This window comes from Calypte anna, chromosome 6 (assembly GCF_003957555.1).
Source record: "Calypte anna isolate BGI_N300 chromosome 6, bCalAnn1_v1.p, whole genome shotgun sequence".
Taxonomy (NCBI): domain Eukaryota; kingdom Metazoa; phylum Chordata; class Aves; order Apodiformes; family Trochilidae; genus Calypte; species Calypte anna.
Genome location: NC_044252.1, coordinates 23,332,498 through 23,359,242, shown reverse-complemented (window position 1 = coordinate 23,359,242; position 26,745 = coordinate 23,332,498). Strand labels below are relative to the sequence as shown.

Here is a 26,745-nt window from a genome sequence, read left to right as displayed (position 1 = left end):
AAATGCTATTAAAGCACTTAAAGGACTCGCATGCAGTGTCTTCCTCAGCCATGGGTTTCCACCTGGTGGATGTATGTCATGGAGTGCCTCTTTCTACTCAATTTCCTCACTTACAAAATTGAAGCAGCTGTAGTTCCCTGTCTCACAGAAGTATTGTGAGGATATAGTTGAAAACTTAACCAGGTCCCAGCTTCCACAATACCTACACTTGCATCATGCTGCTGCAGAATTGTATTAACTGCTAGCACATACAGCATGCCCTGCGCTGGGTGCAGCTGCTTGGAGTTGACTCTGTGCCCTATAGAAATGTCCCTGCAAGTTTCTGTGTGGATATTTTCCAGATTTTTTTGAAGTCTAATTTCTGCTTGTTTGTTATTACCTTGCTATTATGCTAAAGATCAAGTTGACAGTAAATCTTATGAAGCACAAGAGTTTCTGGTACTTGATGGTAGCACAGGCTCAACAAGCACCCAAGTTAAGGGGTGGAGACGTAATTGATGATGCAATGAAGTGATGAAACATAAATTGAACGCCAGCTATTATTCTTTTGTTACTTTAGTATGCAAATTAATTTATTAGTTTATGAGAACAGAGGAAGACAGGATCAAAATTACCATGGCATAAATAGGCTAGGGTTTCCCACACTGCTCTATTGATTCAAATGTAAACTTTCTGGAAATGTTTGACTGGGGCAGAAAATGGAAAAAAAAAAAAAGACACTGCAGAGTTGTGGACTTAAGGCCTTAGTGTTAGCTTAGTGTTAGATCAGGTGACCTCTAAGTATAGCTCTCAGTGAGCCTGGCTTCCTGCTGTCCTTTCACATCCAACTCCACTCTTTGTTCCAGCAGTTCCTGGTTTGAACTTCCGGGCTACCTGCCAGGATGCCCCTCCCCATCCTGCCCTCCCTTTCAAGCAGGCTGACTCCGCCAGCGCAAAACTGTAACTTCTTAGAGAGTTTCCTGCTTGTAACTTCTTGCATCTCTCGGCCCAACAGTCTGGTTGGTGAGTCACAGGGCCGGCGTTGCATCAGTTTTGCCGAGTGCTGCTGAGTACTTGCTCACTTTCCATCTGCTCAGAAGTGACTTACAAAGCAATTCTCCCTTTGTACTTTTATCTCATAGAGAACTGAAATAGCTTTGTGTCACTGCCACTGTCTGCCCACCCCCCCCATTTCCTATCTGTCTACTTCAGAATGCACAATCTTATTTTAAGAGAATCTTAGGCCCTCTCTGTGCTGGAAAAAAACAGAGCCGGAACTGGTAACAAAATAGTAATTGTAAAAGAGAGTGGATTTACTCTTTCCTGGCAAAAAATAAAATTAAAAAAATGACATGTTATGTAAAATCTGATTTTGACATTTTGATTTGTTTGCTTACCACTGTTATTATGATCAATTAGGAGAAAGGTATCTAATTAAAGTGTCGCTTTGAACAAGCTCATATTTTAGCTAATATACCCTTATGACCTTTTTTTTTTTTTTTTTTTTACTTTTTAACAAAACAAAACATTATATGTGGTTTTACTTATACTCCTGACCTGTTTTGAGAGTTTGAAGGGCACTTATCTTAAGAACAAGTGGAAAAAAAAATTTCACTGAGATCACAATTATATTGCATACTCTATGAAGACAGTTTTTGTTATAAAGGATTAAAAATTAACAAAATTATCTCCTTTACCAGGGAGTTTTGAGAGTACTACCCTTCCGATAGCTCATGTGAGAGTCAAAAAAACCCCAGACAAACAAACACAAGAAACCCAACCCAGAATAAACAACAAAAAAACCCAGAAAATAACCCCCCAAAACCACCAAACAAACAGAAATTTTAACTTGGGGAGATGAGGAAGGGTGGCACAGGGAGTAGAGGAAGTTTTCAAAAGCTTGTAGACCCCTTGAGTGCATTCAAAATAGATTAACAGTCTCCTGTCTAATTAGAATACAATTGCAAGAGTTCTCATTCATCTGTGCTTAGGAATTATTTGTCTTTGTGCTCAAAGCTTTCCTTTATGAAGTGGGAAAACTTTGTTTTAGAGTCTTGCTCTACTAGCAGATTTCCTGTGTGGTCAAGAACAGGTCAATCTCTCTAGTATTCCATTTTCGGATTTTACGTTGATGGAGTCTGGCCCTCTAATCCTTTAGTCTTGTTTGCTTGGTTTCTAAGCCTTTCTTAGGAAGTTTCTGTCATGGTTAGTCCAACAGCCAGCTGCAGGCTGGAAAATCTAGAAGCTGCAGTAACGGAATACTGAAATGTTTATCAGCCCTGCTTCTTACTGAAATTGGTGACTTGGATGAAAAGCTTGTTATGGTACATGGGGGCTCTGACTCCTACTAAAATAGTTGCTTTTTGTCTGTACCAAGGAGAGGAAATCCTACCAGCTAGATCCTTATCAATGCTCTGGTACAAAATTAAAGCTGCTGAAGTAGCTGCAGACACAGCAGCTCAAAAGGGGGATAGCAATGAGGTGACCATACTTTTGTGATGGAGTTTGTAATTGCCTGCATCCTAGAAGTGCTGTATTTATGCTATTAGGAATGTGCAGCTAAACCACTGGGAAACAGGAAGGCAAGACAATGATTTGAAATTGGACCCCCCAGGTAGAGAGATTGTTTACAAACGTGTGAGACAATGCAAAGGCATTTTGCTTTGATGCTCTGGTTCCCAGAGGAAACAACTGCAGGTACCAGTAAGTACATTCCTGATAAACATTGCTGTTACTTTTATAATCATGGAGCTAGTTTAAGAAGTAGAATTCCAGCTTGTGATGAGTGGAAGCTCAAGCTCGGAGATTCAAGGAGACAGGTGCTTGGAGCATTAGCTGAAGTGGAAATGTGATTCTTGCTGTGGTTTGACAAATATTTAGTGTCTTTTTATAGTGTTTGGACATGCCATCAGTATGCTGTCTCTTAATCTATGGAACAGCTGATTCTTCTATTTTTTGTTGTTGTTGTTTTCTTTGGGTTTTGTCTTTTTCTGCTGTTTCTGACAATGCAGTGCCTGTGGCACAAATTGCAAAACTTTTGATCAGGTTCTAGTAAAACAGGAAAAGCTAGACAGCCCCTGTGCTCAGGAAAAGGTGTTAAGCTTTTTTTGGCAGCGGAAGTGGCTTGCATGCCACCACTACATGTACTTTAAGTTGGGAATTCCTGGCCTAGAGCAGAACCACAAGCATGTTCTGTCCTTTGTCCTTCCTGGCTAGAGGAGTTGCTTTTCTGTTCCCTGGAACATCTTATTGTACAAGGAAGGCCAGCAGACTTTGTGCACAACATTAGCATGGGAACCAATAGAGCTGGAAGTAGCAGCTCTCCCAGTCTATTCACCTGACTGTACTCCCCAGTGTTGCAGAGCTACTTATTCACTGTTACAGTAATGCTTCTGGGTTTTTTGCCTGTCTTTAAATTTGTCTGGCTTCATCTTTCAACACCAATTCTTCTTCTGACATTGTTAATGAGATTAAGACCCTTTGCCATCCAATATATGTACTGAGCTAATTTAGTGCTTGATCTTGTTTAGAGACTATATATTTTACTTTGCTGACTATGCACATAAGCATGGTACCTGGTGCTAAGCTACTTCCACTACTGTATTGACTGTGGAGGTTATTTCAGTAGTATAAGTAGGGGTAAAACACCTGCTTTCTCTTTCAGATGGATTGGAATTAGATATCTCCTCAGCAGTTGTCTCTCTACATATCTTATGTATCTTTACCTCGTGGAACATCACTACCTGCTTTCTTACTCTGTAATCCTTGCAACTTTTTTTTTAACAGTGGATGATAGTACTGGAGTTATAAATTGTCTCTGCTGGAAAAATCCCATGGTAGCAGAAACATCTTTATCAGGTAATTTATCAATAAGTAATCCTTCTTTTGACTGTTTTTGCTTATGTAATTTACTAAATGATAAAACATTTTGGCAATTTCATGTTACTTTTTGTGTTGTGTCCAATGGTGATGCCAACCAACTACATTGTGACTTATGCCTTTGCCTTCTCTGAGTAATATGGTATTGTAGTTCTGTGCTGTTACATCATTCAGAGAATCCTCTTATTACAGTTCTTTTTGTGAGATCATCTAATGAGGAACTAGTCTAGAAATCTGCCACATGCCACAGCTTGTTTCTGAGATAAATTAATTGACCAGCAACCTGCTTTACGTTCCCCACCCTTGTGATGCAGTGGTTTCAGGATTCATATTTGTTTGCAGTTGTATTCTCCTCCTGCTCAGTTTAAAACACAGTGGGAGGACACAGCAGTCTTCTACAATTTGAGAAAGTTCTAAATGTGCAGAAATTGTGCATTTTAAATTAATCTATTATGGCACTCAGCAACAGAACAATTCACTAGCTGGCTTTCTCTTTGCTTTTTCCCCCCAAGATTTCTCAGACATCAAAATTTGGAATATGTTCTACTTTGGACCTTCTTGAAAACTCATGTAGTAGACTGACAATCCTGATAGGAAGCAGATCAAATCCTACGGAAAGAATTGCTACCACTGTTAGGGCTACATACCCACAGAATGGGGAAAGGAAAGCTCAATGTGAAAGTTAAAAGCTGATGTCTGTGGAACAAGCCCATATGTACAGACAGATAATTTATGCTTACTTATACTTAACAATGATATAACAAGTGGTATAAATGATTTCAACTGGAATCTAAAAGACAGTTCTCACTTTTAGGGAGATGATATTGGGGCATGGCTTTTCAAAAAAAAATCAAGGGCCCACAATCAGATCAGTTTTTTTGTGAGGATCTGAAATTTATGAAAAGAATTGCATGAAATACTGCTTCAAATATAATGAGGATTTAGAATGCTTGTTTCATTCAGGCTTGTGCTCTTTTTTCATGTACATCAGTTGTGCTTGAATAGATGCTGTTATTAGTGAAACATAATTATTTTGTACCTGCTAAAGAAAACAGCTCCTAGGGGGCACAGGAAACTTTCTTCCAAACTTTTGTAATTGTGATCAGGAATAATTAGATCATTAATCAGATTTTAAGTTATGAAGAATCTACTCTCCTGCAAAGGTGTGTTACGTAAATGTGAAACTGTCAAGTTGCATTCACCTCAGTTGCATTCACCAGATTGCATCTCATGAATACATTGGCCCCACATCAGATGACTCATTCTTCTTTAATATAAAAAGTTCTGCTGACCTTTCTTCTCCCCTCTCATCCATCTTAGATTGACAAAATAAAAAAAATAGCAAAACCCAGTTAAAATTAATGTTTCAATTTTGCAGCCCATCTGTGACATTTTCAGTGGTAAACCAGTATTTCCTCCCTTTCACACTTTCCCCAGGTGAATGATTTAAATAAATATAATAATGTAAACTAGCACTGTCACCCAAAAGTTTAGTTACCCAGGACATGTGCCTGGGACCTTACCCCTTTTTTAGTAATGTGAGTCCTGTGATGCTTAGGTTTTTGAATGAATGCAAAGGGACAGTCCTCTTGACCTAATACCTGATCTTCTTTACCCGCCTACAGGTCGTCCAAGCACTCCCAGCAGTCTTACTGTGCTTGAACAGATGAAGAAACTCCAAGGGTTGGTGAGCCAGAAAACCAAGCTGGAGATTGGGGATATTGTCAGGGTCAGAGGTCACATCCGAACCTACAGGCAAGAAAGAGAAATTCAGGCTTCATGTTTTTGTGAGTGTTATGGATCTAACATAAGTAACTTAGTTGTCTGAATTTGTGATATCTAAGATGCATGTGATCCATTAAATAATTACCACTTTATTTTCTGGCAAGTCATTTTTCTAAAGAGATTTTCATCCAGATGTCTTTATTTCAATTTTAGCAATGGAACATTAGAATACACACTACATAATGACTGGGGTTGGTTGCCTGTGAATGATGCATTCCTGGAAAATCTATAAAAGACAAGTAGCATGCATACCAGAATGCTATGTAGGTTCTGTGGCTGGGTGTCTGGGAGAATGAGTTCATCTTCAGTTCCCTGTGCTGAAGCTGAATAGCCAAAGCTCAAAGAAGAGAGTTGGTGACTTCTTACTTTATGTTTCAATAGCATTAGCTGCTCTTGTTGCAGCCTGCATGCTCCATTCCACCAGCACAGGCAGCACAGGGACACATTGTACCACTGAGGCCCAAGCTCTGATAAATTCTCTGGTTCTGCAGAATGGCTGAGGTATTCTTCAACTCCCATCACTCAGGCACAGATCTGCAGGTGCTGCTTCTGTATCTGATCACTCTTTGGGCAGCTGCAGGGTTCTGCAGCCCAATGTTTATACCTTTGAAGCTTCCACTTATATAATGTCTTTTCTCTTCCTCGGCTGTGCTATTGTGTAATAGTTGGTTCTCCCCAGTGAAATCTTCCAGAAACAATGCTAAAATTATTCCTTTGGTGGAGGGAAGCCTGTCTTTTAAAAACTCTGTGTACGTCAGATTAAAAGTCTAAATTTTTCAGCTCTAGCCAAAATCAGAGGGGATTTAACTGTCCTTTCCAGACAAAAGATTTATGAACATATAACCCATTCAAAGGCTGGTAATAATACCATTGTTTCATTAAAAGAGAGTCATGCAATTCAGGTAGCCTCTAAATTGCTTTCACTTTGGCCTAAATAAAATGCTTTACTATGTGTTAACTTCATCTAATGCATAAAGACTGCTGAAAGGTGAAATAGAGAACATAAATTCCCATTGAAGAAGTTGTCAGATAAATGTGTTAATCTACAGTGCACCACAACAGGTGGTTGTTTACCTCCTTCTAAACTGCAGAAGTTGGAGTGGCCTTTATGGGTTTGTTTTTTTGTTTGTTTTGGTTTTGTTTTTTTAATAACATAACAGCAAACAAATTTTTCCAGAATAATACTGGTGTGTGAAGCTCTGTTGTGATGCCTCAGGCTTACTTGCTTAGAAGATTGGTATGGCAGTCTGGGCCAAGTATGTGTGTTCTTTTTCTGCTCCAGACAAAGTGGATGATCCTGTGTGTGATGTTCAGATTTCAAGAATGCTGGAGCTCCCCTGTCTGTATAGAGAAGTTTATGATAAATATTTTCAAGGTCCTGAGGAGGGACAGAGGTAAATGCAGTATCTAGACTGTTCCTGGGGCAAAGTGTGGGATTTTATATCGTTTGTGTTATTATGATAACTGAGCAGAAAGATAAAACAGGGCCTACCTGTGATTTAGACTTGAGCATATAGTAGCAACCTGCTTTTCTTACAAATAGTTGATGATCCAGACATAGGAGATACCTGTCCATAATCTGAGTATCAGGAAGGTAGCAAAATAATGTCTGCAGATCTCTTGGATCTAGTAAAGAAAATTGGGTTTTGGAGCAAGATCTGGGGGTGAGATCAATGGTTTAGATGTAGTGTCCTCACCTTATTTTGTTTTATGTATATGGATAAGGAGCTATTCAAAATGCTCTCAGCTTCTGCTGGCCACGTCATCATCAAATCACAAATTACCTCAATAAATCGAGTTAAATATCAATTCCTGAATTCAGTTTGAGGGTACCTGGATGCTTATTGACAGGTCTGATGCATGTAGTATGGTTTCAGACACTGCAGGTTTTAAAATTACAACACTGTTACAGCAAGTTATTGAAGAGGAACAGTATGTTTATTGCATATAAAAATTGTCTGTTTAATTAAGGGTTTAAATTGATTTAAATTGATACTTTTTAAGGACTGTAAAATACTTTTTTTATCTTTGAAAACCTGTCTAGAAGGCTAACTTTCAGTAATTGTTCTAAAAAATATTAATAGTTATTTCTCGCCTTTTTGACGTGTTCTATGTATTCTTGTAGTGGCCTGAAGCACCAGAATTTCTCAGTTAATGTGCTACATGAGAAAGTGGAAAGTTTTCTATTAGAAAACAAAATTCAGACCTTTTACCAGCAGGAGTTGGAAACAATTGATGCTCTGGTGTCTCTTGCTAGTGTGCATCTACCCAGCCATAGCTTTCAGGAGGTGAGTGAATGTAACTGTTTCAGTTTTTTAGAGGGGGAAATAACACCATATACTTTTTTAAAGCATGAACAACCAGATAAGAGACTGGTACTTTCAGAGGCTTTAAAACCCACCAATAGTTTGGCTTTATGCATTAATTATTTACAGAGCTTGAGGAAACCTTGTCACTTAAGACATGAAACCTGGAAGTCCAAAAAAGTCATATGAGAAAATTCTGTTGTTAAAGGTAGACTTGCACTGGGGTTGCGTAACCTTACAGTCTACAACAGGCATTTATGTTTATAGATCTGTAGATAGTGGCAGTATCACAAAAGGAGATCCCCTTAAGGTGCTTGAGCTGTTTGGGACACATGTTTGAGATTCTGAATTTGATCAGGAAAAGGGCAGCACAAAGTCTTTTGTTTCTCATTTGAAGCTCAATATATTAATACAGATGTCATTTTTCCAAAGACGATTACAATGAATGGATGGACAGTTCTTTCTGCTGCACATTTCTGTTATTGGAAATCCTTAGCTGTGAAAGGCCACAATTGAAAGAATCAGAAGGTGGGATTTAACTGAAATCAGTTGACATGCAGACACACATAACCAAACCATTAAACTTTCCAGTGAGATAATATGCTCTTGACCAACTGCAGAATATGAAATAGAAAAAAAAAAAACAACCAACCAGCCAAATAAAAAAAACCCAGAAAAAAACATTTTGTAAAATTACTCTGTTATTCAGATAAATTACAAACCAGATTCTCAAATGATATGAAGTAGTATATGCCTATGTAGTAGCAGAGTTATGGCTTTTATCATGTTACCAATAGCAACCAAAACTTAAACTAGAGCATTGTGACTCGTTTACTTTGAGTTTCTGTAGAGAAATAAGTCCATGGCATTTGTTTTCACTTTCTGATTATGATATGCACTATTGATTTAAGTGCTATGTTATGTTAATGCCTGATTAATGTTTAAAAAACAAACAAAACCAACACTAAATGAGGTCAAACAATAATAACAGGACTACTGTCATGTTTGATTGAAAAGTTTGATATTAGAATATCCAATATGGGACAGGGTATTTTTTCTGAGCTAGCTAGAACAGTATTAAAAGTTCTTATTCTCTACAGATAGTGGTTATTTTGACTAATACTGGGAACTTTCATCTTTGAAATTTTAGCATTTAGACAAAGAATAAGAGGAAGAACTTCCAAATCCATCTGAAATAGGAGCTGGTACAGAACTAATATAGAAAGGCAGTAGAGGAAAAAACAAACACACAAAAACAATATAGCATCAGTCATAAGGAGCTATCATAATAATGAATAGTTGCTCCTGACCCTGAGGTAAGGGTGTGAGTGTATGTCCCTGGAATCTGGGCATACAGATGTTTATTTAGAAATTACAGTTCTCCCTGTTGCTCTTCGGTATTAATTCCTTGCAAAGAGGCTTATATCTCTTTGCGTAAGAAAGAACCTGCAGTTGTCAAGCAACTGAAATGCCTTAAGAGGGGTGCCTAGTAATGCTCTGGAAATGCATTTCATTGTTCCTCTGCTCTGTCTCTTGAAGGTGTCACTTCTCATACTTGTCAATGAGTCAAGTACTCAGTTTGATCCACAAAAATAAGTGTAATAGATCTGCTATCTGTCCCTTTTCCTTTCTTTCCCTCTTTGTAGACTTGTGTCAAACCAAAAGCATAAAAAGTGCTCCTATTGTTGAATAATGATATTTCATGCCTATTTGGAAAGACAGGAGCTAGATGAGTGGACCAAAGTAATTAGACCACTCCACAATATACACACTTGTTCACTTGTTGCAGTTTTCCTGGATGTGAAAAAATGAGTTATTTGAATGTATAATTTTCTTCCCCTGATCTCGGTGTTCTAGAGCACACTTGCTATTAAACTCCTTTCTTGCCTTACTTTCTTTCCCTGTAATCCTAGGAGATGTGATACCTCCATCTCTTTCTCAACTTTTAAAGTACTTGCACAGTGTTCCTCATAGTGGACGGATTATATTCCCCAGGGAATATTTTCACCAGGGAGGTGGTGAGCTGCCGAGCTGCTATGGAGTCACTGGCAGTGGAGCAGAGCAGGAAGTGAAGGTTGGAGGAGGTAGCTGAGACAGCTCAAGGTACATCCCTGTACCTTTTCAGCATTTCTGTACCTGACCCTTCTCCACATCCCATGAATGTCCTACAATACCTAGTTCCAGTCCTAATGTCTCCCCAGGGAGAAGTCTTCTGGCTTTCTAAAGTTCATTTCCCTCTAGCAGATGCCCATGTCAAAACTCAAATCATGACCTATGCAGAAACGTGTTAGGAAACATTTCATCTTACAGTCTACAGAGGATGGGTAAGAAAATTAGACAGCTTGTTGTTTTTAAAAGTAATTAAAAATTAACAAATCTGTTACAATTTTTAAAACCAGGGGAGCTTTATATCTTGTAATTAATTCCTTGTCTATCCTTAAGGTGTAGCCTTTCCCTTAAATTGCTTTTGAGACTAGAGGGGTGAGTACCACAAAAAAGACTATAAGCAAAAAACCCCAGAAAAAGTTATCTTGTGCTTAGAGAACCTAAAGGGTGTAACTTGCTGGACTTAGGCAATTGGCAAATGGACAAGCCTTTGGCTCCTTTTTAAAAAGAAAATTACATGTGAAATTCATCCATCCAGTTTCTCAACTGGATTGAATTTGACTTGCAACCAGCCAGTCCTGATTTACCATTTTTATGTACATCTTCTGTGCATAAACTATAATGTGTGCTGTTTTAGTATTACCCTTCCAGTTTGTATATGTCAGTAGATTGCTCACATAACTTCAGTTGTGTTTTTCAGACCTGGCTGTTTTTGCTTCTTTTGATTTAGAGTATTATCTCAAGGTCAGCAATAAAAAGTAATTAAAGCAGGGAGTTTTACAATGTTGGTCATACTTATATACCCTATACATTGTACAGTAGTTATAGTGAATTATACATTCTTGATGGTATGTACTTGTCTTCCTGCCTCTTGAGGAAGCTTTACTGATACTTTAAATAGGTATATTGCAAGCTTATTATAGGACTTCAGGACTGACATGCCCAGAATCACTATTACTGAAATTGTCACCTGTCTAAACCAAGGATTACATTGCATGAGAAATTGCAAAGGGCAGTTTCCATGAGTAGAATCTCGTGTGTGGTTATACCAGGAAACTTTAGCACCATCAGGGTGTGTTGTGAGTCATAATGAGCCAAAGGTTACATACTTTCAGCGTTTGAACAGACTCCCTAATTCCTGTAACACTTCATTCTTTGACCTATTATTGATTATACAGAGAATTTGTCTTGTTTTAAAGATCCAAGATTAACTGGATACACAGCACCAGCCCACTAAGCTGTGTGAGACCCGTCAGATGGAATATATTGATTAAAATGCCAACTTAATTCTGCAGACATGTATTCTTCTCTTGCCTTTGCTACAAAGTGTTTGGTCTTGGGAGGGAGGGTAAAATGATAAAATTGTTATTTAATGGTTGCTTTTCCCTCCTGGTCAGCTGAAAGGGAGGGGAGAGGTAAGGTTAGCAAAAGTGATTAATTATTTTTTATGCTTGTCATTGGAATGTACAGCTTCATTTATCTGAAAAGAACCAGGAGAGGGTGAGAACCCCTGCTATTAGTGCTTCATGGCAGATGAGATTGTGCACCCTGAAAGTAAGGCATGCCAAAGCACTTTTTTTGCAAAACGAGGTGTGAACATTGTGAAAGGTAAATTCAAAATCCAGATTTAAATCTTTCTGATGCTTTGGATCAGCCATTAAAGTGCTTAATATCTGTATTTCTCAGATGAAAAGCTTTGTAAAAATAAAGTGGTGGCTAATAAGCTGTGACTCAGAAGAAACTACCTTAACAGCTACAATACATCTTTGTTAAAATGCAAGCGTTTTTTAATCTCCTACTGAAATCAAACCAGGGATGTGAAGTCATACAGGGTTTCATAGTCCTAGATTTCTTCTCTCTGTGTATAGACCTGTGTTCAGTATCCTATAGATTCTGCTCAGTAGACTAAATCACAAGCTTAGGGAAGTATATTGGCTTGGAAGGGGATAAAAGTTCAGGGGAAATGAGAGCCTAGTTTTGCATAAAAAAAAGTGGTAAGGGATTGGGAAGAGGTTGACTTACAAATTTGCAGAATGCGATGCTGAAGAAGTTTTGGGTGGACCATAAGAACTGATAAAGTAATTTTAGATTGTGTTCACAAAGAATCTCCTTAACTGTTGCTTTACTTGGTGGGATGGGGAGCAGGAAGCATGTTCTAGAGCACCCTAGGAAAAAAACCCAAACCTGTCCCTCCTGACCCTCTCCTGCCACTTCAGGTTTAATATTAAGATCTTGAAGAGTGCAAGAGCCCTCATTTGTTGTTCAAGAACAGTTGTGCCATGGAGCCCTTTCCCTTGTACTCTGCAGTATGTCTGAGAGGGTGCTGATATGTAGCAGCTGCTTACTTATTTTCTTGCTCCCAAGCCTGCCTCTGCCTTCATTCTGTCAATCCCTTGATTTGCATTCTTAGTGATTCTGTTTCAGTATCCTTCCAGGCTGAGCTGTGTGTCAGTTCCCACAGAGTCTGTTTTTAATTATCTCCCTTCTCTGACAGGATCTCAGTGTTAAGCCAAACTGAATAATTATGCTTTTTTGGTGATATTTTTATCTCTTTTCCCCCAAAATGTTTGCTTTCACATTAAAAATTGATCGGAGTCTTGTTGCTTTGCTAGCAGCTTCTTAGATTATTCAGGATTTATTACTGCCTTTGAATGAGAAGCAAAGCCTCTACATATGGCTATGAGAATGTGCTTTTCCATTAGACAGTATTCACTCTTCACCTTTCCTGCTATGTTTTATGTTTGTTACTTCAGTTCATCAGAAAAGGCACTATGAAGAAAAATATGGTAGTGGTATTAATCCTGTCACAAGAATGGTGTCCAGATGTACAGTCAAGTCTGTAGTTAGAAGCAGTGTCTGTTGTTATCCAAACTGATGTGGTGGACAGGGGGACAGATGAAAATCAGAGCACTGCCTTTCAGTCTAGAACAGCAGCAGGAAACTGAACTGAATAAAAAAGAGAATTAAAGCCATTGTTCTGTGTTAATTGTAGTGAAGTACTAAGCAAGTATTTTTTACTATTTTTGAGGATAGTTTGCTGCTGTGGGGCAGAGAGAGAGAGAGAGATGTGATTATGGCCTGTTGAAATACTGAGGAATAGCTGGAAGAAGGGGATGGAGAAACTTAGGATGCATGCTAGTGATAATATCCCTGTTGGATCTCTGAACGATTTGCAGTTAAGCATGTTGGCTTCCAGGCTTAGAAGCATTCAAAGTTTCACCTGAGACTTCAAATAGATCAAATAAACATTTTGTGAAGAGATACTCTTCCATTGCTAATGTCATGTCTATTTCACTTATTTGTGTGAATTTGTTCTGGTACATGGTAGTTGCCTGTTTCACTGGCATCTGGCAAGTGAAGTATGATAGAGGAAATCTGATACTTTTGTTGAGGATTGGATTGGGAGTATTTACAGCAATAGTTGAAGAAATGGCTTGGTAAATCTGGCTTTGGTTGCTCTGGTGGTGTTCTAGTTATCACATGTTGGTTTAGGGGAAGCAGTACAGCTCTATTCTCAAAGAAAACCACAGGGAGCAGAGTATGCTCCCAGTAGATTAGGAAACAACAGCTGGGGAATTGAAGCATTCTGTGTAGATAAATAGGAAGCTGAAGGACATAGTAGAATAGGTAGAGATGGAGAAGAGTAAATTGTGGTCTTGCTCTTATCTACTCATGCTTTCTTTTCTGCACAACTGATTATTTCTTTCTGCTTCCCTAGCTGACATTCCACTATCTTTGCTCTACTTCCAAGCAAACCCTACTTTTACCTGATTTTTTTTTTCTCTTTCTACTCTGTTAGAGGTGTCCCAAACACAGAACCCTTTGTGCTAAGTAACCTCCTCAGCTGTGGACTTCCAGGCACATTGTTCTCTTTCACAAGATATTTGTTTCCCCCCTTCCTCAAAGCTTCCCCTCCTTTCTTCCTTTATCTCATGTATCTTCTTTCCTGCTCTTTATCCTTCATTGTTTCCCGTTATGCTGCAGAGAAACTCTTGAGAACATGACCAGAATGCATGTAAAAATTTGGAAATTAAGGGGACAAAACCCAAATACTGTTCTTTCCCGTTTCTTCCTTTTCCATGGACACTCCCTCATTTTCAAATCAAAAGATGGGAATACAGTCCACAGCACTTGGATTCCTCTTGAATATCACCTTACTGATATATCTATCTTCCTATTCTTATTACCAGGAAGACTCTGAATATGAGCAAAACTTGATTAGCTAAACAGTCAGATGCTCTGCAAGCATCACAAACCTATTCAAAAAGAGAGTTGTCAGTACATAATCAAATAGCTGCTAGATACAAAGAAGGAAGATTGTGGTGCCTTAAGAACAGCACATTCTTCTGGTTTTAAGGTTTTTGGTTTTTTTGTTTTTTTTTAAATCTGGGGGATGTTGGTCAGTTCATACATAACAGAGATGATTTGTGAATTAATAAATGAAGAAAAATATGTAACATAATCACCTGAAGCCCATTTGCTCTTGAAAGCACCTTGAACATTTGCTGGCAATGTTTCTTGAACTGAGATTTCTCACCATCTGCTTTATTCTTTCCTTTTAATCCAGGTGAAGTCAAAAAGTGACTCCAGTTCCAAAAGGATCCACAGTCTTTTTAAGGAAGCAATAAGGAAGCTACAAGAAAAAGGCATAGTTTTCAAAAAACCTAGTAGCTCCAAGGACTTATACCATGTAAGGAACTGAGCTGTGGTTGCAAACAGGTTTATGGGTATGACTTTTATGGTCAGTAGAAACTGTGGAAATAATTCAGAAAGAGAAGCTGAACATCCAAGTCCTGTCTGTTTACTCAAAAGTCTGATCTGCAGCTTCCTTTACTGTTGCTCTTACTTCTGTATCACTCACCAAGTTGTTCTTAGCACCAGACTTAAGCACTGCTGCTGTTCCAAGTGCAGTCTGTGTTCACTGATGCCAGGCTGTGCTGACACAGCTGAAGCTGCTGAAGGTTGGGACCTGGGATGGTCCTCTTTATCAAAGTGAGTTGAAAGTTGGTGTTCTACTGGGTCAGTCATCCTTCTTGATGTTCAGTTCTGGTATATCGTATCTTCACCTAACTCATGGATGCTGCTAATGGTAGTAAAAATAATAACTGAATATTTAACATTAGGAATCATGGTGGCAATGTATAATGCAGGCTGTGGTTATGACGGTGTTAGTTTGGAATAAATCATGGCCTTGGATTGCTTTTCAAAAGTCATGCCATCTACTGTGAAATAGACCGTTATAAATAGCCAGTTTCTTCTGTTTTCTCTAGGTAACTGACCATGATAAGGAGCTCCTTAAAGTGACCCTTGATGTGATTAAAGAAGACTGTCGAAAACCCAGGCGTAAGTAGCAGTGTCATCAGGGCTCTGATAAGTTGGTGTGATATATTGATGACAATACCTTTTCCTGCTGCTGGATTGGATATGCTTCCTGTCCTTACCTGTGAACTCAGAGCAAATTTGCTGGTGTAGTTAACTGGTATAGCTAAAAGTGGGAGTGAAAGAGCAGCTTCCTGTAAATATGGAGAGAGAAAGAGCAGGTGTGCCCAGCGGGAAGCAAATCTCTCAGATCTGAAATGGGCAGCCATTATCTTAGATCTGTATATTTGAGAATACTTAGATTTTGGGAGGAACCAAATCAACACAGTTAGGTCAGCACCTACCTAGGTCAGCACCTAGTTGCTTTGTACTCTAGGTAAGCAGCAAATCTTACTAGTACAGTTTCTACAGGGAAGTTGACACAGCAGTGTGAAAGTTGAAATACCCGCCTCTACTAAGTCAACAATAAAACTTGTTTAAGTCAGTAGGATATCTCTGTGGATTTTAAGTGCAGCCAGTTGTTCTTTGCAGGCAGGCATTTCAGTCTAATAAAATGAGCTTCTTTTCAAATAATGTACCTTGTGTGGCTTCTGAGTTATCCCTGTCTCTCAAGCCTATTGTGTCTTATTGCCATAGTGATAGCTTGTGCTTGACTTTAAGGTCTGCTAATTAAAGAGGTACATTGCTACAGAGTTTCTTCCAATTAATTGGGCAGGATGTATCAGCAGGGATCACTTGCTGCTGGAGTGCTGCTATTTGTTGGGTAGAACGCACTATAGAATAAATGACTGACTAGAACATAAAGCATATAATAAATCACACATCTTTACTATCATAACTACAATAGTGCTTGTAGGACCTGAGACATGATGGTTATCCTGCACTAAAAAAAAAGCCCAAAAAACTAAGTGAAGTATTCTCTTTTGAGTTTTCAGCTGGCTACGTCAAGCAGTCGTACAATTGTAGACCAAATTTTTAGGTGTAGATAAAAGTTGTGTACCTCTGGGAGATGGAGGGAGTAGATGTTACTGGGCATACAGGTGAAGATAGGTTCATTTACTTGAGGTTGTTTCAGTGCAACAAGCCACCATACCACACTGTCTTGTAATGAGTTAAGAAATTTCCTCTTGTAAAAAACAATCAGTCCTCTGCTTGTTTCATGCATCAGCTAGTTCTCCTAGAAATCTTTTTTTTTTCTTTTTTTTTTAATAATCATGCCATTTTAAAAGCTAGATCCTGTATACAGTTGACACAGGGCACTGATTGACTACCTAGTATCTAACTCCCCTCTTGTGTATTATCACATTGGTATAGTACTCTGCTTCATGAGAGGCTGGGAGGTTCTTTCTCTCAGTCAGGAGGAGTCAGCAGAAAAAAGAAGCTCCTAGATCCATCACAGAAAAGACTTTGAAGAGTTTTGAGTTCTCAAAGCCATGATTTCAATACCAAGCAGGTTAAAAATAGCAACTGCTTTACAGCCCCTCTTGTTTTCCTTGAAGCTTTCCACCTACTTAGTTTACTGTTGTAAAGAGTAGATCAGTGTCTCTTTCACTGCTAGTTTTTGGAATGACAGTTTCCATGTCCTGGTCACTGGTGATAGAAGACTTTGACAAGGAAAGCCAAGCAACTTCAATCAAAGCCATGGGGGTGCTGCGGATATTTTGTCAATGAGTGATGCAAGAGCGCAGAGCTCACTGTAGCCGTCGGACCCCCTCTGCTGGTGGGACGGCAGTCGGAGCCACTCCCTTGGCCCTGGTTAGTGAGCAGGCTTGTAGTGAGAAAATAACATGGTAGTACCTCAAGGGCTTGCTTGTTTGTTGCAAGAACTGCCTACCCATTTTTCTTCAGGAGTGGTATTACTCCATGACATGAAGACTTGTTTATGATAAATCAAACCCTTCTCCCCGGTGAGTTATTTTGCCAGTTTTCAAGGCAATGCCTCACCCCACTCTCAGGCTTAACACTGCTGCCTGGAACTATTATACAGATAACAAAAACCTCAGCATGCCCAGTCAGAACTCTACAAACCCTGGTCTGTAATATGCCTATGTGACGATCCTAGTCTTTCGCTCCAATTTTAATTCTAAACAGCCTGATCTTGAATGCCCTCATGTGAGGCCACAGTCATAGAATCCTGGAATGGTAGGGGCTGGGAGGGACCTCTGGAGGTCATGTCCAACCCCCTTTCCAAACCAGGATTACCTAGGGCAGGTCACAGAGAAACATCTCTATCTAGAAGTATTAAGAAAGCCAGAAAAGGATGAGAGTATATTTTGACTCCAGACTGAACTGCAGAATGGTGGACTTAGTCTCTGTTTTGTTTTTTGGGTTTGGTGGTTTGTTTGTTGTTTTGTTGTGGGGTTTTTTTGATGCATTTGCTCTGATTTTTGGATAATAGTAGAGAGGAAAAAGCCAAGAACCTCTTGAAGTGAGATTTAATATCTCAAAGTTCACTCCTTTTGAACTGTCCACAGTGGGCAAGTGGTAGTTGTTCTATAACTCTGTCCTCTCTGATACTGGTCAACAGGCAAGACAGTTTATCACAGTCTGGGTTACCTCATCTGGTGGACCAATGCTAGAACCCAGTATGTCAATGGAAGAGGCAGAACATCATTCCACTGCAAGGAGTATATTTCCTCAAATTTGAGTTATAGACTAGGATTGTTACTTAGTGACTGCATATACCAGCAGGTACCCCAAAATGTCATTTTTTACTAGCGTCTAGGAGGAAGATATGTATTGTGCTGTTGGGTACCACTTAAGTCACTAAACTAATTCATTGAGACTTAGGCTAAATTACTGCAGATCAGGGATGGGCACCTCAACCTTCTTATGACAAAAGAATGTCATAAGACATTCTGTACTTATAAGTTTCTGTACTTATCTGGTGGTGGATGTATTTTTGGCTACCAGCCACAAAGGTCTTTCATCACACCAGGAATCACTGACTTCTAAAGAAGTATCTTCGACTGAGTCACAGCCTGGGCTGAACTTTTCTATGTACCAGTACTCAATGCTGCCTCCTATCCACCAGTGACTTTTCTCAGCTGCTTCTAAGGCAGTTTTGGGGCTTAGCAGTTTCTAGACTACAGATCAGTAAAAATAAAGACAGAGGCAGCAACAAAAAAATACAGGGATCTCCCTGCCCAGGGAAACTTTTCAGAGACTTTGTGAAACTTTGCATCATGTGAGCTAAGGAGGAGGAAAGCAATTTGTGCTGATTTTGTCTTATTTTTGCTAATTTTCCATTGTTAGCCATGGAGGAGAAAGAACACGACAGATTTGAGTACCTGGGGAGTTTGGGAGCCTGCAGCACTGATGCTTAATGGTTTGCCAGGTCTGTTGGGAAATGCTGAGTGGGACAGCTGATCTTCAGGTGATCCCTCCACCAGTCATGGAGTAGTTGTGTGCAATCTCATGGCTTGGCTTTGCAAATGAAGATTTCAGAAGGGCTCTCTCTCCCCATGCTGGCTGCAAGCACACTGATGGCTGAAAAGGCCAATGCGGGACAGGCAGTGTGGTTTCAAAAGACACAGCAGAAAGTCTTCTGTGAGGGAACAGTCAAGGCATGGCTCTTTCTGTGCTGTCTTTTCTCCTTGAGACTGATTCTCAAGGGAGGCAGCAGTGTTATGGATGGTGTCTCCATGTCTCCCAGCTGGAGGCCTGAGTGGGCCACTGATGGCAGTCAATATGGCCAAAGCTGCAGGATTGTTTCAGGGAGTCCTAGTATCTCCTCTATGGGGCTCCTCTCTTCTGGCAGCCGGTGGCAAGTTCACCATAGAGCACAATCTTAGGGAGGTGGTGATCCTCCATCCTGGAGACCTGCCTTGCCTAGCACAGCTGCCTCCTCAGTATCATGGCCTCAGTACTGGTGACCCCTGCCTGTTCAAGGACAGAAACATTGGGCACACAGTCAGTCCAGGGGATGTTTAGGGTTGTATAGAGGCAGCACTGATGGAAGTGTTCAAGGAGTTTGCAGGTGGTAGCAGTAGATGACCCATGATTCAGACCCATATAAAAGAACAGACAGTACAATGGCTCTGTAGACACCAATCTTTGCACTTTTCTTCAGGTGTTTATTCCTTCACACTCTTTCATGAAGTCTTCCTAATGCTCTGTAGGCTTTTGCTAATTTGTTGCCTATGTCTTTGTCCATCTTGGCATCCAAGAAAATAATGCATCCCAGATACCTGAACTGCCTTAAACTCTGATTCACCTATGGTGATGTGGGGATGATGGAAGTCTTCCTGTAGTGCAGGCTGGTAGAGAACTTCTGTCTTCTTCAAGTTGACTTCCAGCCTGAAAAGATCTGCAGCTTCCACAAAGCAGGATGTTATGTGCTGCAGAGCTGCTTCTGTGTGAGCAATGAGGGTGGCAATGTCAGCAAAAAGCAACTCTGGGACATGGTGATTTAGGGTCTTGGTGTGGGCCTTCAGTCGCCTTAAGTTGAATAGGCTCCCATCTGTACCATATTGGATGTAAATGCCATTTTCTTCATCAAGGTCTGCTGTGGCTCTTTGGAGCATTGTGCTGAAGAAGATTGTGAATAGAGTGGGTGCGAGAACGCAGCCTTGTTTCACACCATTGATTATTGGGAAGAATTCAGAGAGTGCATCGCCATATCTGCCTTGGCCCCACTGATCCTCATGTAGCAGGATGATCATTTTGAGGAACCTGGGGGGACATACTAATCATTCCAAGGTTTGCCACAGGCCCTTTCTACTCACAGTGTCAAAAGCTTTCAGGTAGAACTTCCTCTGCTATAGCAGGTACTAATCTGTTCAAAAGTATTCTTGCAAGGCTTTTTCCACTTCCAGGAAAGTGGAGTTATACCTCGGTAGTTGAAGCAGCTTGACTTTTCTCCTTTCTTGTACAGGGTTATGATGACTATATTACAGGGATCTGGTGGGAGCACACCTTATTCCCAACAACTCACAAGGTGCTCATGAAATTTAGCATGGAGTGCTTGGCCTCCATGTTTCCATACTTCACATGGGATACCATCAACCCCAGTTGCCTTGCCAGTTTTCAGTTGCTGTATGGCCTTAAGAGTCTCTCCCAAAGTAGGGGCGATGTCCAATTTGGTTTTCACCAGTTGTTGTGTAATGTGCTGAACTGCTGAGCCTTGGACTCCACAGGTGGTGCTGAACAGAGTCTGAAAATGTTCAGACCATCAGTTCAGGATGGAGTTTTTATCTGTCAGAAGCATATGGCCATCTGCACGGAGTAGGGGGCTTTGGACCTGGTGTGTGGGTCCATACTCTGCTTCCAGCACTTCATAGAGCCCTCTGTGGTCACCTGCAATTTTGCATAGTTCAGTCTTTTCTGCTAGGCTGATCCACCACTTGTTCTGGATGTCTCGAAGTTTCTGTTGGAGCTTACTGCATGCAAGCCAAAAGGCTGCTTTTCTTACATGGCAAGATGGCTGAGCAAGGTGTGCTTGGTGAGTTCTCTTCCTTTTCAACAATTCTCTTTGTTGTTTTCATCAAACCAAACTTTGTTTTTCATTGAGGAGAACCCTAGGGATTCTTCAGAGGACTGCAGGATGCTATTTTTAATATGTTGCCTTCAGGAGAGGGATCTATGGGATGATCTAAAAGTCTGGATTGAAAGTTTACCTGGAAGCTGTTCCTCACTGTATCTTTTTGAAGATCATTAACTTTGAGCCTCCTCCTTGGGATGCCATCCCTCTTAGGTTTGGGCTTACAGTAGAGGATAAGTTTACAATACTGCAGCCATTAAGGACCTTTGTCTTTGACTCTAGGAATTCCTCTAGGAAATGGAATTTTTTTTTACATTGACGTTCTCGTGTATATTTTTAAGGTGTATTCCTCTTAAAAGGAGATAAAATCTATTACTGAAATCTTGTGGTTCTTGCTATTGTTTGAGTGGTGTTAAGTGTGGGGATGGGATTGCTAGGTGTATGAAAGTTGCACTGTAGCAGCTTTTCCACAAGATGCCAGCATTGCGCAAGGAGATACAGGTCCTGACCACGACCTTCTTTTCTAGACGTTTTTGCAGTCTGGTATGAGCAGGAGGATTTTCATTTGTTTTTTTCTGTACTTGCAGAAACTGGATTGGCTTTCATAGGTGGACAGTTGAATGTACCCTTAAGCTATTAACCTCTTTGTCAGGTTGTACTGAATGAGACCTTTATATTAGAGTTTACAAGACTGATTATCTTTCACCCTCATTACTAGTGTTACAACCTGGACACAGCCCAGAAAAGTCAGTGGGAACAGTTGATAACTGGAGATCTGAAGGCATGGAATGAATCTGTTCAGGTGCTGGAACAAGTGCAGAGAAGGGCAACAAAGCTGGTGGAGGGCCTGGAGAACAAATGTCATGAAGAACGATTGAAGGAGCTGGGACTGTTTAGCTTGAGGAAGAGGAGGCTGAGGGGAGACCTCATGGTTCTCTGTAACTACCTGGAAAGAACATTGTAGAGAGGTTGGTGCTGGTCTGTTCTCACAGGTAATTAGCAACAGAATGAGGGAATGGCTTCAAACTGCAGCAGGGTAGGTTTAGACTGGATATTAGGAAAAAAAATTTTCATAGAAAGAGTGATCAGACACTGGAATAGGCTTCCCAGGGAGGTGGTTGAGTCACCATCCCTAGATGTGTTTAGGGGTTATTTAGATGTGGTGTTGGGGAAGATATGGTTTAGGGGAGAATTTTGTAGAGTAGGGATGATGGTTGGACTTGGTGATCCCAAGGGTCTTTTCTAACCTGAAAGATTCTATGATTCTTCCATCTGAATACATGCATCTCTGCTGCAGTACCTAGGGCATTCTTCCTCAATAATAGCTATGTTTTTTCATGACTAATCTAGTAGTTAGTAGTTAAAAAAAGGCAGTTAGACTGAACTCTCCCCTCCATGCTTGGCTGCATTTTCCTTTTTCTTTTGCAGATGCTGAAAAAGGCTGCCATTTCCTACATGTCCTGAACTGTGTTCGTCAGAGCTACAACCCCTCACTGGCTGAAGAGGTGATGCACCGTGTCTTGGAACTGCTGGAGAGCAACAGTGATGTTGTCAGCACCATGGAAGGATATTACATGTTTTTTTAAAAAGAGAATATAAGATATATTAATTCTGATCAGTTCAGTATTAAGGAGGCAAAAGGAGAAGTTGAGTGATCCTGAAAAGCTGCTACTACCTGGTGTGATCTATATGGGAGGGGGGGAGGAAAGCATTCTGATTCTCAAAATGCTGGTTTTGTTCAGTTCCAGAGAAAATGTCTAAATACCTGTAGTATTCTTGGTGATGTCTTTGCTGTCCCTAGTGAAACTTGTATCCATATGATTCTGAACATCGTAATGCAGCAGAAGAGCTTGAAAAGAAGCTGGGCTCTTTCCCTGCAGTAAGCTGTGACATGGCTGTCCACACATTTACATCCAGTGAGTCCTAAAGAAAAGTCACTGTTTGCAGCAGTAGTCTCATCAGGACTCTTTATTTTCTGGCTTAAAGACTGATTTTGTGATCTTTCTGTATGGTAGTGGCTGTGGATCTTTCTTTTTATGTATATTTTACAACAGCTAGAAAACAAAAGATTTGCTTGTTCTTCCTGTCCATGTTGGTTTACCCATGCCTGTGTTGATATGCATTTCTCAACGTGCACAGCTTTCCCACCACTAAATCAATCCTCACCTTTCTCTGAACAGGAACAAGGTCCTGCATCCTTTCCCATCCTGCTTTGTTGTCCATGGCTTGTCAAGCATGTCTGGATTCTCTTGGCTACTGTGTGTGCTATTGATGCATGTTGTTGGGAGTTCTGTTCGGATCAGGAGTCTCAAAATCAGCCATTGTTTTGCTGTTTACCCAGATTACAAATGGTAAATTATGTATCAGATACTTTGAAAAAGAAAATGCAAAAGCCAGCAAGACCAGCTGTAATCTCCATGCTCTCTGTTGCCTTTTGTCTTCTGTTTCCACCTTTTGGGAAGAACAGTGTCTATATTTGTGCTTACAGAGGAACAGAAGACATTTCTGAAATCACATTGACCTAAAAAAGGTTTCCATACAAGACATTTGATCTAGGATAATCAGAACTCTTCCGTGCGGCAGTTCACAAGTCCAGAGCTGTTGAGTATTTATCCTTAGTATTTATCCTTGATTCTTCAGGGGATTGCCTGTTTACTTAATCTGTTTAATAAACTGTGGGGATGTGAGACCTTTAACTTGAAAGGAGGAGGAAGGATTGAATGCATCCATCCTCTTTCTTCTGCACCTTCTCTGTAACAGTTGAAATAGCAGACTCCCAGGAGGCAGATGTATTGGTAAAGCCCTATAAGGATTGACATAGCAGGGAAAAATAAACCATATGCATGAGGAAAGCCAGTGAGCAGCCCCATGTGTGCCAGGTCTCTGGCTTGTTGTTATATTATATGCCTCGTTCTATGCCCTGGCTGCAGTGAGATATAGGCTAAGAAAAAAGCATGACAGATTATTTGGCATTCACATTCAGAGGCCTGTGGAAAACTCTCGCCTTAAAGAGATGGTGTGTTTGTTCATAGTGGAAAACTATGTATGAATCATTCTTTTGCTGTAAATTCCCTACTTGCTGAAGGGCTCAATATTTGGTTTTGCTGCAGGCTGCCCCACTCCTAGCATTGCTGCTCTGTTTTGAGTTGAGTGCCTTCTAGTCAAAACTTAATATGGGCTTGAACATGTGCTGAAAGGATATGCCTGTGCAGAAGGAAATAAAAGAGAAGAGGCTTAAGAAAGAATTGCAGAGGTCTTCCCCCCATACAACAAACGTCTCTGGAAAGCAGAGAAAGTTCACATTCTGAAAGAGTGGTACTAAGGGGAACTGCAAATTTAAATTCTGGGTGGCCACAGGGATGATGTGCTTCTCAGATTTTTGTACTGTTTACTAATAAGTTTGAAATGATACTTAAAACCAAAGTCTGTCTGTGGGAGCTGGAGTTTGGAATAGTGATTCCTAAATTCAGACTCATTCCATGAGTTACCCATGATCAAGTATATGGTTAAGTCACATACTTGCCATGAATTTGAGTATGTTGTGAAGGAAAGTATGTGGTGTCTTAGACTATATGGAAGAGCATGGCATCTAATTTAAGAAACTGACTTGGCCATTTTCTTAAAGTACTATATTAGCAGAATCTGATTTTGCTGGGAAAGGGTTAAAATAACACTGCTAGCTCAGTGGGGAAAGGTGATCTCTTCTCTTAGGTTAGAAGAGCGAAAGATTCTGGTTTTCCTGAGGGTGTTAGCCAAGTGTGTGGGCTGGATGAGTTTTGGGAAGAGCTCAGCTGGATCATGGAAGAAAGGATAGTCTGGATATGGTATTGCTCTTTAAGGTCTCTTTAAAATAAATTCCTACCAAAGCAGGATTACATCTTTGTCCTATGGTGCTTCAATAGTCACACACATAGCATCTGATGTCTGTTAGGTGATTTAGGTGTGTTTTGTGTGTAAAGTCTGCCTAAAACCCCTGGCTGCCTACTTTGCATTGGAGGCTGTTGCAGACACAAAGTATCTTCCCTCTCTGTTCTGTTCTATTTGTTGCAATTTAAAAGCTCTGATCAACTGTGAAGGGTTGGAGAGTAGGTAGAAAGAGTTCATCTCAGGAAAGACAGAGAAGTGATCCTGGAAAGAACCTGTCCTTGGGAGGTTTTAAGCTGCTCCTTGCTGGTGATGCTGGACTATTGTGGTTAAGGGTGCATTCTGTTGAAGATAGCTTCCCAAGAACAGCAAAAAGGGATCTTTCTCACTTAACTCAGGGAAATGTGGATGAACATAAGGGAGCCTACAGTTTTTACAAGAGTGAAATGTTAAAGTAAAATTAATGGAGGAGATTCTACAGAATAGTTGTGCCTTAAGCTCGCATGCTTTAATTTTTCCACCGTAGCCACCCTACACACACTGACACTTTGGTTGAGTGCATTCCCTCTTCTGTACCTACAGGGAATACTGTATGCATGTGCCTGCACACAAGTACCACAGCTAGCTGGGGGAGCAAAGAGCTCACTGCAGGGTGATTTACCCATTTACTCAGTATCTCTACAGTATACTTCTGTGACAGGAGTCTAGACATACCCATATTGGTATAAGTCACCTTTATGTAAGTCTAACTAAACACACTGGGGCTTTTACAGCTAGTAAACTGTCTCTCTGTTTAAAGATCATATCCTTAACCAAGAGAGTCATGTCATACATTCTGTTAAAATTTTTAGACTTACACCACACCCACAAAATATTGTGTGAACATTCAGTGAAAGCACACTGTTTCGTTTTGTTTAATTCAAAAACTCATTAGACAACACAATTATTACTGGTTTATTAAAAGGCTTTGAAGGTTGTACTTTTTTGTTTTACTGTAAAACTGATGACTGAAAATTCACATTGTAGGACTACTTCATGGCCAGTTCCAGTTTCCATAGAAACAGTTATGACAGTAAAAGGCGGATAAGTGAAATGGAGTTTTAGAAAGCTCTCAGCCTTTTTATGGTACCTTAAAGTGGCATGTCTCCATAGAAATGCAGAGCTTACACATAAAAATTATCGGAGAATCTTAATATTCTTTTCTACCAAAATATAAGGTGATTGATTTTCTGGTAGAGGAACAAATCTACCTTCAGTCCCTACCGTCTGCTTAGGTGAGAGAAGAGGTATGAGGTTGCTTCATGCCTCCATTTTCCTCTTTGGTAAACTAGAGGTAATACAGCTTCCTGTGTAGGGCATAAGCCCCACTTTTTCCTACTGTTAGTCATTAAAAGTTTTTGAGATCTACTGCTGGGAGCTGTTAGAGAACAACTCTGGGACTAGATGAATGGACAGATGATGGAGTGGGATTTAGTTCTTATCCAAGCCCCACTTTTGCTATTAGCTTTTTCTCTGCCTCTGCATGGATATTGATTGCTTTGCCTGTCTTGTCTTTTTGCTCTCCAGGTTCTATGAGGCAATGATGGTCTTCCTGGTTTTATTTGTATGAAATATTTTTTCTGGAATCCTCTTATGACTTCTTAAATAATGTCTTAAAAATAGAAATCTAGGTAAATTCTGAGCGTTCTTGTTCTCAAATCTTTGGACTGTAAATTTGTACCCATGAGGGTATGTGTTTTGAACAAGCTACTTGTGAAATGATGCTTTTCTTTCAAAGTAATAAATGAAAAATATAAAGATTGGCTACATGACTGAAAGCTGTTACTTTTGTGGAGCTGCCTGCGCTTGCATGTTCCAGTGATGAACACCATAAATAGAAATAGGTGCTAATTCATTATTCAGAATCAGAATCCATCAGTGAACAGCCAGTAAGGCATGGAGCCACATGGAGCATTATGAGACAAAGTATTGAATATCTGCTTGTCAGAGAAATGCAGTTTGGTTTACTTTGGGAGTAAGCTGATC

At 40.1% G+C, this 26,745-nt stretch overlaps 1 protein-coding gene across 1 annotated transcript in view; it reads left to right on the top strand.

The window, feature by feature from the left end:
• STN1 (STN1 subunit of CST complex) overlaps positions 1–26,522 on the top strand; it is a 45,646-nt gene extending 19,124 nt beyond the window's left edge. Inside the window, exons 4-10 of the mRNA XM_008490434.2 lie at positions 3,766–3,837; positions 5,484–5,645; positions 6,926–7,037; positions 7,769–7,931; positions 14,623–14,745; positions 15,326–15,398; positions 22,285–26,522. Of these exons, the coding sequence (XP_008488656.1) occupies positions 3,766–3,837; positions 5,484–5,645; positions 6,926–7,037; positions 7,769–7,931; positions 14,623–14,745; positions 15,326–15,398; positions 22,285–22,442 (863 nt within the window). The 3' untranslated portion in view covers positions 22,443–26,522. The remainder of the gene's footprint in view (positions 1–3,765; positions 3,838–5,483; positions 5,646–6,925; positions 7,038–7,768; positions 7,932–14,622; positions 14,746–15,325; positions 15,399–22,284) is intronic.
• The last annotated feature ends 223 nt before the right edge of the window (positions 26,523–26,745 follow it).